This window comes from Miscanthus floridulus, chromosome 7 (assembly GCF_019320115.1).
Source record: "Miscanthus floridulus cultivar M001 chromosome 7, ASM1932011v1, whole genome shotgun sequence".
Classification (NCBI taxonomy): domain Eukaryota; kingdom Viridiplantae; phylum Streptophyta; class Magnoliopsida; order Poales; family Poaceae; genus Miscanthus; species Miscanthus floridulus.
Window position 1 is genome coordinate 29829997 of NC_089586.1, and position 14467 is coordinate 29844463.

At 43.8% G+C, this 14467-nt stretch overlaps 2 protein-coding genes across 2 annotated transcripts; both read right to left on the reverse strand.

Annotated features, from left to right (window-relative positions):
• Positions 1-9269: 9269 nt before the first annotated feature.
• Positions 9270-11041, reverse strand: LOC136462949 (uncharacterized). Its single transcript, XM_066462000.1, has 2 exons — positions 10374-11041; positions 9270-10304 (listed from the first exon to the last, which is right to left on the reverse strand). Exons 1-2 carry the CDS (start codon positions 11011-11013, stop codon positions 9829-9831), a joined length of 1116 nt encoding a protein of 371 aa, XP_066318097.1. The 5' UTR covers positions 11014-11041; the 3' UTR covers positions 9270-9828.
• Positions 11042-11644: 603 nt separating this feature from the next.
• Positions 11645-13566, reverse strand: LOC136462950 (L10-interacting MYB domain-containing protein-like). Its single transcript, XM_066462001.1, has 2 exons — positions 12292-13566; positions 11645-12196 (listed from the first exon to the last, which is right to left on the reverse strand). Exons 1-2 carry the CDS (start codon positions 12595-12597, stop codon positions 11645-11647), a joined length of 858 nt encoding a protein of 285 aa, XP_066318098.1. The 5' UTR covers positions 12598-13566.
• Positions 13567-14467: the final 901 nt, after the last annotated feature.

Consider the following 14467-nt stretch of genomic DNA (forward strand, 5'->3'; position numbering starts at 1 on the left):
TTTCAATCAAAGTAACCCTAGATCAATCAAACATTTGTCACTCTTCTAGCAGATTCTATACCCTTCAAAGAATAATCCATAACTCTCAATGTACAGATTCAAATGCCACAAAATTTGGTGGAGATGTGCTTTCCTAAGTCATCTAGCAATTGTAAAAATTTGAGATTCATTTAACCTCTATATTGCTACCACATTTCACATCTTCTCACACTGCTATATGTTGAAAACTGCTGCACTATAGCTGAGAAGATCTACTCCAAAACCGAAGCATCTCTTATCCAATTCTCATAAAATTTGCATTGCATCTTATACCATAAGTCTAGAGAATGTACAACAATTTTCATACCAATCCAATAAGTTTTGTCACTCAAACATGGCTAAGATCACAGCTCATTCAGATTTGCAATAATGGACAGATTTCAATACTTGAGCTATACTTCATCAAATGTGAATTAAACTTGAAACTAACTTGTTTAAATACTTTCACAAGACATATATCTATTCAGTCCACTCACTAAAAGTCATCTCATGAATTTATCCAACACAAATCAATTCAAACTTGATTAGTAAGCATTTATCCATTCAATCATCTTATAGCAAGCAACATTGCATATTTATCCAATTCAATCAACTCATATGCACCCAAATGAAATAATCAACATGAGATATACCTTGGTTAGCTCATGATCATTCATAGCAAGATTCAACTCTCATATATGCAAGCCATCAAATATAACCAATGAAATACCACAACTTAAATATGACACTTGTATATGATAGCACATTTGGACTTCACTTGTTGTCATGGCATTGGGATAATAATCATCACTTGTCAATGCTTGGCTCAATCACATGATCAACATAATGAATACCACTTGAACCAAGCCTCCAATGCCAATGGTACCTATAATCAATCATCCACTTTTTGATGGTACCCAAACTTATTTGGGTCCTCTCAAGTTAGGTGCAACATACTTAGGCATAGCCTTAGTATGAATAGCGGGATGTTTTGCAATTGCAACTAATGAGGTACCATTGCCATCCTTCCTAAGCAAAGAATCATCATCAATTGAAATGGGCTTAGGAGTATTACCAAGGGGACATGAATGAGCCATGTGTCCCCTTTCCCGGCATGAGTAGCACTTCCTCTTTGATTGAGCCTTCTCTTCCTTGCTCATGTAGTGCTTCCCATTGCCTTGCCTCTCATGAGTTGCTTGAGCCTTCTTCTCAAGCTTGGTAGGACACCTCGAGGCAAAGTGTCCCATATCTTCACACTTGAAGCACATGATGTGAACATACACCTTCTTCTCTTAGGTCTTGCTCATCATCTTGGTATCTTGATCAAGCATTGGATGCCTTGCTCTTTCACCCCTTCTTGTTTTCTTCTTCTTCTTCATCAAGTCACTACCATCTTCGTGGTTGATCTTGATTTGCTCTTGGGGTGTATTTTCTTGCTCAAGTGGCTTTGGTTGAGGCTTCTCTTGTTGCTTCATCAATTTCTTGGTTGGACACATAGAGGTAAGATGACCCTATGTGTGGCATTTGAAGCACTTAACATGCTTTAGCCTCTCTTCTTCTTTCTTCCACTTGAGCTTTTCTTCATTTGGGAAACCATTGGCAAGATGCCCCACTTCATGGCATTTGAAGCAAATGAAATGCACTATTCGCCTAAATAGCCGTTTAGCCCATTTAAACACTGTGTAAACGCTACACGGTGGTGCACCGTTTCCGTTTAATCACCCGTTTACCCCGTTTAATTGGCCGTTTAGCCCGTTTAATGGGACGTTTTGCCCGAATAATGGCTAAACGGTAGGTGACCGACTATTTACCGTTTAGCGTTTAGGAAAACACTGATGAAATGAGAGAGCTTCTCTTGTTCTTGCTTATTCATCTCTCTTTCATATCTTCTCTTGCCCCATCTCTTGCCCTTGATCTTACTCTTGTTGAAGCCAATGCCACTCATGTCACCATAGCTTCTTTTGTTGTTCAACATATGCTCAAAGGTGACTTGAGAGTTATAACACCTCTCCAACTTGTTGCTCAAATTCTTCACTTGTTCATTGAGCTCATTATTCTCCTTCAAAAGGTTAGTCTCACAAGACAAGGAAGTAGAACAAGAATCTAATTGTGAAGAACATGGCATAGTTAATAATTCATCACAAGAGGTGGATACATGCTTCTTTCCTACATCACAAGGGTTAGAAACAATATGTAATTGATCAATTGACCCATGTGATGAGCTCTCACTAGTTTTAATTTCTTCATTGGAAAGCTTATTAGTGAGAAAAGCATGGTCTTGTACCAAGTTATCATGAGCAACACTAAGTTCCTCATGAGCCAATTTTAGCTCCTCATGTGAACAACTAATGACATAAAGTAGATGCTTTTATTGTTCACATGTGTTCTTTAGAAATGAGTTTTTATTTTTCAATTTACTTGTTTTAGCCATCTCATTTTCTAAATCTATGTTCATGCTAGCAAGTCTACTAGCAAGCTCATCATCTGAATCATGACCAATTCATTGCAACTTGATACCTTAGTGTCACCTTATGACATGAGGCAATGTAGAGGTGTAATGGATGGGCTTCTAGTAGCATCACAATCATAGCCCGAACATGAATCATCATCATCAAGATCACTACTAAGTGTGCTTGAGGTAGAATCATCATCACCGTCACTTGACCATGAGGTGGAGCAATCTTCCACAATCACCAAATTATGGTCATGCTCGACACACTCATGCACCTCCTCCTTAGGCTCCTCCTTCTTGAACTTGCCATCATCCCATGTGGAGGAATCACCAAAGGTGTGCTTCATTGATTCCCATATCTCACGAGCGGTTCCCACGTAGTTTATCCTTTTTATCAAATCAAAGCTCAAAGCATCCATTAGATAACAACAAGCATGTGCATCAAGTTCAAAGAGAACTCTTTAAGCTTTGGTGATATTTCTATGGTCCATGACATGAGTGAGACCACTAGTCACAATCCACCAAAACTTAGGTCCCTTTGCACAAAAATAATCAAGCATATGATTTTTCCAATGTGCAAAGTTTGTGCCATAAAAATGTATGTCTCACAATCATCTAGCCCACTAGATGCCATCCTCTTAGGTTGATGAAGACCACAAATGAGAGACCAAGCTCTGATATCACTTGTAGGGTCGAGATGGCGGACTAGAGGAGGGTAAATAGTCCTTTCTAAAAATTAAACGCGCCGGCTAACCGAAACAAATGCTGAATTAAAACTATCGGTCTAGCCAAGACTGCACCCCTCTATCTAAGTTCTTAAGCACCTTAAAAAGATCCTAATTAGGCAACAAAGGCATCGGGCTAGCTAGAGCTCACCTAATCAATTATAGAGCAAGGTCACACAAACCTATGCACTAGTACTTCAAACAACCGTGGGAGCTCCTACATAATCTAGTAAGCAAAAGTACAAAGCCACCTAAGCTCACAACGATGCTCAATAACAAGGCTACACAAGCCAAATTAGAGAGCACAAATTACTTAGCTACACAAATAAAGCAATGTGACTAACAAGGTTACTAAAACCAAATTAGCCACGCAAGGGAGCTACTTCTATGCTACACAAGCAAGAACGTAACTAGCAAGCTACACAAGCAAACTAATTACAAGAGCAACTACACAAGCACAAGTATATGAAAGTAAATACAAGCTTGTGTAACGAGGATGCAAACCAATGGGAAGACAAGGATGACATGATGATTTTATCCTGAGGTTCACGTGCTTGCCAACATGCTAGTCCCCGTTGTGTCGACCGCTCACTTGGTGGTTCAGCGACTAATTGGCATCACCTGCCAAGCCTGCACATTGGGCACCACAAGAACCTACCACGAAAGTGAGGGTAGCTCAATGACATGCTCTACTAGAGTCGCTCTTCACGATGCCCATGAGGTGAGCACAATTCCCCTCACAAATCCTCCTCCGGAGCACCGCACAATCTTCTCATGTGTTTCAACGGGGTCACGAGCCACCAAGCCATCTAGGAGGTGGCAACCTCCAAGAGTAACAAGCACCACCGGCTTGCAACTCGATCACCTAGTGCCACTCAATGCAACCTCACGATGCAATCACACTAGAATCGCCCACTTACTTTATCGGATGAACACTATCAAGCTCAAGTAAGTTAGAGGGCTTCCAAGCACCACCACACAAGCCACTAAGGCTCTAGTGTGCTCAGCAACCAGCCCAAGGCTGGCTAAGGCTCCTATTTATAACCCCACAAACAAATAGAGTCGTTACCTCTTCACTAGGCACTTTGCGCACCAACCGGACGCGTCCAACAGGGTGACCGGACATGTCTGGTCGCTGTACCACCTCCATGTGGCACTAGCCATTTGAAATAGTCGTTGCCGCCAACGGCTAACTTGTTCGCGCGCCTGACAATAGATGATCGAATGCACAGGTCCATGACCGGACGCTCTATAGCAGAGTCACCTCACTCAGCACCGACATCGAATGCACCACTATGCGACTGGACGCACACTCAGCTAGAGTCCGATCGACTCTAGTAAGGGTCTAGAGATGGAAAAAGATGACCGGACGCGTTCGGTACTGCCGACCGGACATGCCCTGCGTCCAATCCTCTCTGGATCAACTCTTGTGTGCCATGTCACCTCGACCTGATGCATGAACAGTGTCCTTCCAGTGTCTGGTCACTACCTCGAGCTTGAGTCCAGTCACCTCTGCCTCAACTGCTCACGTGGGCTAGAATATCGGACGCGTCCAGTATCGATATAGGACACGTCCGGTCACTGCCAACTGCCCAAGCCTAGGTAAGTACCGGACGCGTCTAATCCCAATGTTGGACGCATCTAGTCACCCCATGACCAATGCTTTCAACTCCTTTTCTTCACCAAGTTGATCCACATATACTCCAACTTCTTCTCCTTTGCAAATGTGCCAACACCACCAAGTGTACAACACCTTGTGCACATGTGTTAGCTTTTTACAAATATTTTTTAAAGGATTAGTCACTCAATTCACCACGCCACTCATCCGAACATATATACAAAGTTAGATTTCTTAAGTGGCACTAGATGACCGATATGAAAACAAATTTGCTCCTCTTGATAGTACGGCCATCTATCATAAACCTGGTCATCAACTTCTCTACACGCTTTATGATCATGAAATGAAATGCCCTAGGTTATACCTTTGCTTTGCGCATTCCATTCTATCTCCTTTGATGCCGATGCAACACATGCACCAACCAATCACAAATGATATGATCCACTTCATATCATCATGTGGCCATATTGGTTCATCGATCTTGACCTCACTTGCTTTTCACTGTTGCCTTCGTCCATCGGCGCCAAGTCTTGCTCAAGCTTTACTGCCACGCGGTCCATCGTTCCAAAGCCTCCAGCTTGCCCTTCACGCTTGCAATCGGTCCATCAAGCCAAGTCTTGTCTTGATCTTCTCCACCTTAGTCACATGACTCAATGTCATGTCTCATATGCAATGAGCTCCTTCATCACATATGTGAGCCTTGCAACAAATCCAAGCCATCTTCTCCATCATGGCATGAGTTGCTCACACATATGTACTTGTGAACTAATCACCTATGTATCTCACTCAAACACATATTAGTCCACCTAAGTTGTCACTCAATTACCAAAACCAAACAAGGACCTTTCACTATCTTGACGAAGTGTACGATTTCCGACCTCTCATCAGAATGTAGAGATGTGCAAATTCCCGATCGCTTGGTGTGGATAACCTCACAATGCCGAGATGCTGCATAGATGTGACAATCTTGCACAAGGTGGACCTCATCCTTTAAGTTATCGAAATTGAAACTGTGCTCACCATCCTATTCAATAGAAATTTGATCTGAGGACGAGTCGATCGGGATGGTTTCCACATAAATTGGATCAGGCCCTTGTGCCTTGATGAGTGGTTGGTCGACGTTTTCCTGGTGCTCGAACACCAAACTCCCAAAGTGGATAGTCGGTGGCACGTAGCGGGACGTTGACCTAGGTCGAGGGAATAGGAAGATTTCTCATGTTGCCTCAGATACGATGGAGCTTAGCCAGATGGTTGCGTCGAAAGCAATCGAATCTTGAACGCAAGCGTTATTGAAGATCAGCATGATCAGTCTTCACGCAAAATCCCCCTACTTGGCATACCTCTGTCGGTGTTTTTATAGGCAGATATTCGCTTCTTGGAGGAACTCGCTTGGTGCAAAGAGAAATCACAGTCGAGACACAAGATTTATACTGGTTTGGGCCCTCGGGAAGCGTGTAAAAGCCTTACATCTAGTTGCTACTTATTTGTATTACGATCTCGTCGAATAGTGAGATGGCGATTACAAGATGGCTATGCCAATGAGAATTTTGATGATTACAACAGGGGGTATGGCTAGCTATTTATATCCGAGGCCTACTTGCCCTACAAGCTACATAGTCATGCCATAGTCGGAGTCTTGGCGTGATCTTGAGATATCTTTCCCTAAATGATCGAGTCGTGAGCCTTCAGGTCTTCTTCGGTACGGATTCGGTAGCCAGCATATCCGGTAGTCAAGATTTCCGTGAGTATGGCATCATCAATCGTTATAATATATGTGTTGTTGTCAAAAAAAACTGTCAACAGAAGAGGAGGAGGAAGAAACAGGTAGGCGACAACCGTGGGGATGGGGAGGTACGGCGCCGTGGCTTGCTTTCGCTCTCGGATCTGGTTTGTGGGCCGATGCTCGATACTAGCATGTGGGCCATTGGGGGCCCGAGGAGCAGGGACAGGCGGAGAGCGCCGTGGTGCGGACGCGCGGTGTCCGCAGGCCATTGTCTCTTGGTGACAAGGCCAACAGCAGCGGCCGGCTAGTATGTGGCGGCCGGATAAGGTGGGTCCGATGCTGAGGTGGGGGTGCAAGTCAGAGCTGAACGGGCCTGATTTGGCAAGGACTAGCAAATTTTTGCTCTTCAGATTTAGAGTTCAGATAAAATCCAACTTTTTCAAGTCATGTTTGCTAGCATTTTGGGGCTATTTGGTTGTGGCTGAAGCAACTGCTTGGCGCCGTGCTAGCTCCACACAGAGGTGGAGTGAGAAATATATTTTTTTAGGGGTCAACAATCTTTTAAAAAACAAATTTAATAATTGGACGGGGCTAACGCACGCACGACAGATTCTTAGTTGCAAAAAAGCACAGTAGCTTCTTCCTCCTCGACCTCGGCACCCTCGCCCCGCCGTGGCGAGCTAGGGTTTCGTCGGAGCTTCGTGGCCACGGCCACGGCCATGGCCATGGAGCTCTGACGAAACCCTAGCTCACCTGCAGTGCCACCTTATGCCCCTTCCCTAGCCCCCGCCACCGCTGCCTTGACCATGGTGCCCCGCCCTGACCTGGCCCGGCCGCCTCCGCCGCCGCTAGGGCCCCTAAACCGCTGGCGGCATCCCCACCGCTTGGCTGACCTTTCTATGGCCACCGGAATTTGGGAAGAATGGAGGGAGAGGTCGCCGGAACCCTAATGCGGAGGAAGAGGAGGAGGAGAAGAAGGCCTACCTCAGCGGATTCGCCATGGCCGGCTAGCTCGGCGCGGGTGGGGGTGCGAGCACGGGCACGGGGAGGACACCACCGGGAGGAGCTCGCTGGGGAGGAAGAGAGAGAGAGGGCGTGCGAGTAGAGAGTGGGAGAGAGACCGATGCAAGCGTGTGGGTGAGTGAGGGAGGGAATGTGTGCGCATCTGGACTTCTTTACGGTTGTGCGTAAAGAAATCATTACCTTAATGGAACCTTAATAATTTCAGTAAAAAAACTATACGGACTTATGTCTCACCCCTCCCTCTCGTGGAAGGCCACGATTCAAAAAGGCGTTTTATACACAAATGATGCAGGAGTGTCGCACTTTTACTCTAGCAGAAACATTTATCTACAGGGTCTTCGTTTGATGAATTGTTATTGTCCATCATTTTCTCACTCTTTGTTTTTATTTCGGTTTGTATAATAAAATAAGTTGATCCATTACTAGTTTACTATCTTATTCATCATAAGCTAATATTTAGTACTCTCTAGTCCAGATTATAGATCGTTAAGTATATATCTAATTAAGAGCAAAAGCTATGTAATTAGAAAAGCCAAAACAACTTCTAATTTGAAAGCATAGTCATTCCACTGAACTTACATCATGTTTGTTTTGGCTATTGATCCTATAAGGTGGACCTGCTGAAAACAAAAATGGATTCGTCCTGTTCTTCGCGTAAGACTTCACTCCACGGAGTAGCACCCGATGATAGAAGGTATAGTTCCATATCGCAAACCAAACAACATTGTTAGTTTCAGTATTAGAAATTTAGAATCAAATCCTTTCGGATAACCTCGCGCTGCAGACCAAACATGATAAGGGATGTACTCATAATAATACATCACCTCATATAGAACGGAATGGTTTCTCAAACTGAACTCCCCTTTTAACCATGACTGATCTACTAATAATGTTTATTCTGAAATGAGCTGCCTGCGAGAAGCTGGTCCTACTTGGAAGGCTCCTTATTAACCAGTTTGAGCATGCAGTTTATTGATTCGCCATGGACACATGGGCAATGGCGCAGCGTAATGTGGTTTGGCAGCGGATGTATGCATTCCTAATTTAGTACATGTATATAATCGGGCTAGTAGATGAGCGAATAGGTTGAATGATGCTCTGAGCTTTGTTGTTTACTTGTTTCCCAACAAGGACCCATACTTCAGTTTTCAGGACACTGCATTGAGGTCACAATGAAGATGAGCTCCGTAACAACAGGAATAGGCAAATCGTTGATCTGGAGTAAAAATCATTAACACCTGCATTTCTTCCATTGAGATGTGATTGAATCCACTAAGAATTATCTACGTACCACTCAGTCATGGTGCATTAAATCTCCCTCTCTCCACTCAGTAGCTGCTGCTGCGTGTTAATGATCAATGAGACACGCAGCTTATATAATACTGATGCAATGAAAATATTTTGCTCAACAATTTATCCCATACAATACATACAAATATAGTAAAGCTTGAACTATGTGGAATTAAGAAGTGTAATCAGTTTTAAATTGAAGAAGAAACATGAATGTCCTCCAGACCTCGAGGTTACAAATGTTCAACGGCAGACAGATTACATAGACTTGTATGCAAACACATGAACATGATGCATGGACCTTGCGGTGTCCTCAGCCGTAACTACCCAGAAATGCATTTTCGGACTTTGGTGACTTATACGACACTTAGAGACAATGGCAGAACCAGCGACTTTGACTAAGGGCCTGTTTGGCATGACTCCAACTCTGGGTAGAGCTGCTCCACTCCAGAACTCCTGGTGGAGTCAGCTCTGGGTGGAGTTGGAGTTGTCTGATGGAGGTGTTTGGCTGGGAGGGTGTCCCCAGCTCCTGAAAAGAGGAGTTTAAGGGTAGATTGCCATTGTTGCCCCTGGTTCGATTTGAACTACTTCTCACAAATATGAAATGAAAGTATGCAGTGAAGTACTACTGTTGTACTATGCCAAGAAGATTTTAGAAGGCACACTTTCGTTTGACTGTCATCGATCTGTGGCAACTACCGTGAAAAATGAAGAGGGTAGCTGCTGCACTAGCTGATTGGTGAAAAGATCTGTGGCAACTACCGTGAAAGTACATGCACTAGCTGATTAGTGAAGCTGGCGGCCGATTCAGAGTGGCAGAGCAACATTGCATTGCATTTGCATTCGGATTTTCAGATTTCGATTCAAAATTGAACAGAACAAGGCAGTTCAGCAAATGGTTGCAATGATTGATCTGAGTACACATAGATCCAAAATAAGTTCATAGTTCCAAAATAAGGTCGTTACAATAATCATTGCACTAATTCCATGCTAGGGCGACGGATGTAGCCATATTATCACGAAATGTGTCCATAGTCACAAAGCTTGATTCCGAAGTTGATCCATCAGAGGCATGTTGAGACACGGCATACTTGTTGTACCTTTCCGGAATAGTAGGCATGAAGGTAGGATCTCTATCAAAATTAGCAAAGTCCACATCAACACTAGCATGTTCACGTATGAAATTGTGTAGGACCATGGTAGCAGCAACAATCTTCTTTTGTGTGGCCATTGAATAACCGGGCATCTTGTAAAGGATTTGCCATTTCATTTTTAATACTCCAAATGAGCGCTCAATAACATTACGAACAGATGAGTGTATACGGTTGAACTTCTCTTTTGGAGTATTTGGTTCCATACCTCGATGCCACTCGGGTAAGTGGTATCTTTCACCCTTGTATGGAGCTAGGTACCCCGGACGATTAGGATAGCCCGCATCTACAACATAGTACTTGCCTACACATATGTAAAACAAGATAAGTTTGTGCATACAAATATGAAAAAGAACGTAAGCAAAATATTTACCTTGAGGTGGATGTGGGAAGACATCTACATCTGCTTCCAATGCATGGTACAATACACTAGTGTCATGCAAAGAACCCGGTTGACCCGCAGCCACATACGTGAAGCGCATATCAAAATCACAAACGGCAAGCACATTTTGAGTTGCAATTCCAGTCTTACCAATATATCTCACTTGTTCTTCAGGTGATAAAAACACACGAACATGGGTTCCATCAAGTGCACCAATGCAATCCTTAAAATGTGGATATGCTCTCTTGTCATTCCTAATCCTCTTGTGCACATTGCGGAAATTAGGATCTGTTGGTCTCAAGAAATCTTGTGCCATGGCAACCACACAATCTAAAACTTCATGAAATTTTCTACTAATGGTTTCACCTGAGTGTTTGAACTTATTTTGTCCTCTTCTATTTGACTCACACCCACCACATGTGAATAGGAAAATGGCCAACATCTCATATGTATTAATGTGTTTCGATGGTTTTAATCCGTACCTCTCAACCAACACATCATGAAGATCATGAAAAATAACCTCATTCATCCGAAGCATTCGATGACACTCCCCTGGAGTGTTAACCGTCTCCATCAGCCATCCCATTCCACTTTGTTGTGAAAACATAAACCTCGGCGGTGCCTTGTCCATATACAATTCATGATAACTTTGTGCTAGTTTTGCACTGCTCTCAACCATTTTAAAAAAAAATTCCCCATCACTAGAATCATCAGACTCACTTGAAGACATCTGTGAACATTGACATAAATGAAATGTAAGATACAACAAATATGAACTTGAAGACATCTGCCATACAGAAAATGAAAATGAACTACAACTGCCATACAGAAAAATGAACATTGACAAAAATGAAAATGAACTACAGAAAGCTTTTTACTTGTCATACAGAACTGCCATCAGAACTACACAAATATGAACTGCAAGAACTTGAAGACATCTGCCATACAGAAAATGAAAATGAACTACAACTGCCATACAGAAAAATGAACATTGACATAAATGAAAATGAACTACAGAAAGCTTTTTACTTGTCATACAGAACTGCCATCAGAACTACAACTGCCATACAGAAAAATAGACTGTAGCTAGAAAAAATAGAACTGCCATACAGAAAGTACAGAACTGTATATTTTTCTGTAGGATACAGAAAGTACAGAACTGCCATACAAAAAAATAGAATGTAGCTAGAACTGCCATACAGAAAAAATAGATTGTTTACTGCCATACAGAACTGCCATACAGAAAAGGTCATGAACCTAATCTACTTGTCATATTTATCATTGTACTTCCTCCTAAGCCAAGTGAACCTAATCTCATTAGTAGGCAAGGTCATGAACATCTCCCTTTGCTCCTTCTTCACAAACAGTTCAGTTGCAATGTAATGTTCATTGCTATCATAGCCGGCCCCACAAGCAATCACAACCTCCATCACTTCATCAATAGAGTATTTTCCATGTCTCTTCGAAACATATTCATTGGCTGAACTTGCCATACTGTTTACTGCTTCTTGAATTAGGAGTGCATTTCCAGACTTCGCCTTCTTGCCACTTTTTTCAACAGGCCTAGCCAATCTCTTGCCACTTGCAGGTGGAGGAGAAATACCAATATCCTCCTCTTGTGTTTCAGGACTGACATCATCATCTTGTGGATCAAAATTGGTTGCCTCCTCTTGTGTCTCATCAACATTTTCAACATTCACAACATGAGGAGACCAATGATCAATACCAATAGTAGTGATGTCAGCAAAACACTTGGCTAAGTCATCTTCATTCTCAAGGCCCTTCTTTTTGAACTTTCCACAACCCGGAATGTCCTGAAATAAGCAGAACAACACATATTATTATAAAGTATTACAAACAGATTTGCCATATGGAAAACAAATATAGCAAAAATCTTGAACCAACTTACAGCTCTAGCTTTTTTCCACCATTCATCATCCATAGCAATAGTCTTCTTTATAGGATCCCAACCAGTCCCTGTTTGCCTCAGCATTAGTTTCTTCCATGCCTTGAAATCTTCCTTCAACTTGTCCCATTTGTTCTTGATCTGAACCTTGGTAGCCACAATTCCAGTCCTTTCTTTAAACCCTTTCTCAACCTCAGCATAACCAAGTGCATTCAAGTGTGTGTTTGGCCGATTTCCTTTTTCAACTTGTTCGGCAAACAACATACACAGTACTCGAGTGTTCTCCGAGTTCCAATCAATTTCAGGCATCTATCGAACTCACAAATTTCATATTAGACTCTAATCTATCCAACAGGTGATGCCATGATGGGCAATAGAACTTTCACTTCAAACAATTTCATGACAGACAACCAACTTATGGTATATAAATGATGAAAAAACAGTTTGTGTGTAAACAAGAGAGTACTCCATTAGGTACAGATATCATTATAATGCAGTTAGGTAAATGCGTGATGGAAGGATGGAATTTCATCATTGCCAGAATGACACTTCCCAGTTCCCCTACTAGGTGAGGTGAACCGTGAACCACAGCATGTGTTTCAACTTTCAATTCCCCCAACAACCTAAATTTCATTCAAGTTTCAGAAACAATTCCATGGCTACCACTACCACTACCATTCAAGTTTCAGAAACAATTCCTAGGAGATTCGGAGACCTGGCTAGGCGTATCCATTCAAGTTTCAGAAACAAAGACTCTGATTTCCATGGCTACCACTACCAGCAAACAAAAAAGGCCGCAGCCACGGTCCCGGAGGGGAGGGGGAGGGGGCGCGGCCACGGTGAGAAGACAGAGCATCCCGAGCAGAACCAGTCCCGGACGGGAGGGGGAGGGGGCGCGGCCACGGTGAGAAGACAGAGCACCCCGAGCAGAACCAGTCCCGGACGGGAGGGGGAGGGGGCGCGGCCACGGTGAGAAGACGGAGGAGTTACCTTGGATCTGGATCGAGGTGGCCTCAGCGGGGGAGGTCCGGTAGCCACAGGCGGGGTGAGGGGGCGGTGGCAGCGGACGGGGTCGCCTAGTCGCGAGGAAGCCGCGCGTACGCTTGCTGGGGACGGCGGGGGGCTTCACGTCGCCCTCTTCTCCTTCTTCTCCGGCAGAGATGGAGGCGTCCTTCTTCCCCTTCTCCTCTAGGGTTAGGGTTGGGGATGGAGGAGACCTTCTTCTCTTCTCCACTAGGGAAAAGGTGGGGGATGGAGTAGAGGGGGAAGAGAGGCGGGGGAGGGGAGGGGAGGGGCGCCGGCCGGCGATGGCGTCGCTGGGCCGTGGCCGGCGGAGGGCGCAGTCGCCCAGCGCACGTCGCCCGGTTACGCGGATTCACGGAGAGAGAGAGGGAGGGAGGGGGAGTCGGTCGCACGCAGGTGTGGGAGGGCAGAGCGAATAGAAAGAAAAACGGTTCGAGTTGTGTAATCAGTGGCAATTGCGGGTAATTTCACCCTAACTCCACGTCTAGATCTATTTTGGCCAGTTCTAGAGTAGGAGAAGAGGTACTCCGAAACTCCACCTTCATTTGCACTACAGCTCCATGGAGTTGGCAGCTCCATGGAGTTTTGGAGTTGGGGTGTTTGGCTGGAAAATTAGCTAGAGTTGCTGAAGTTCAGCTCCAGAGCCATGCCAAACACCCCCTAAGAGGGGGTGGACAAATATGATGACACATATAGGTGTGATCAATATATGCATAATTATATTCTCAATAACTTTTTTTAATGTTTTTTACCTGTGTAGTTAGTATTCATAATAAAAAAATCATAACATTGTGATAACAAATGGATGAATTGAGGCTTGATACTCTATAAATTGAAAAAAAATTAAGGGTATTACAAAATTTTCTACCGTGTTTGTTGGGGGGGGGGGGGGGGGGGGGCACGCCCCCCTAGTTCTGTCACTGCTTACAGACAACTTCAGGGATTTGTGGTTCAGAATCGCCAATGCCAGCCAGCGGTTCTCTTACATGACGTTACAAGCATTAGTATTTCGTTCGGTAGAGGACATGACGCTGACCCGTCGGCCGTCATAGACAGTATGCTAAACTTTTCCTATAAATTGAGATTCTAGAGTCATGATGATCAATCTTTTTGCCTTTTTTCAACCGCTATATACTAGCTACTGTAGCTTTCTTTT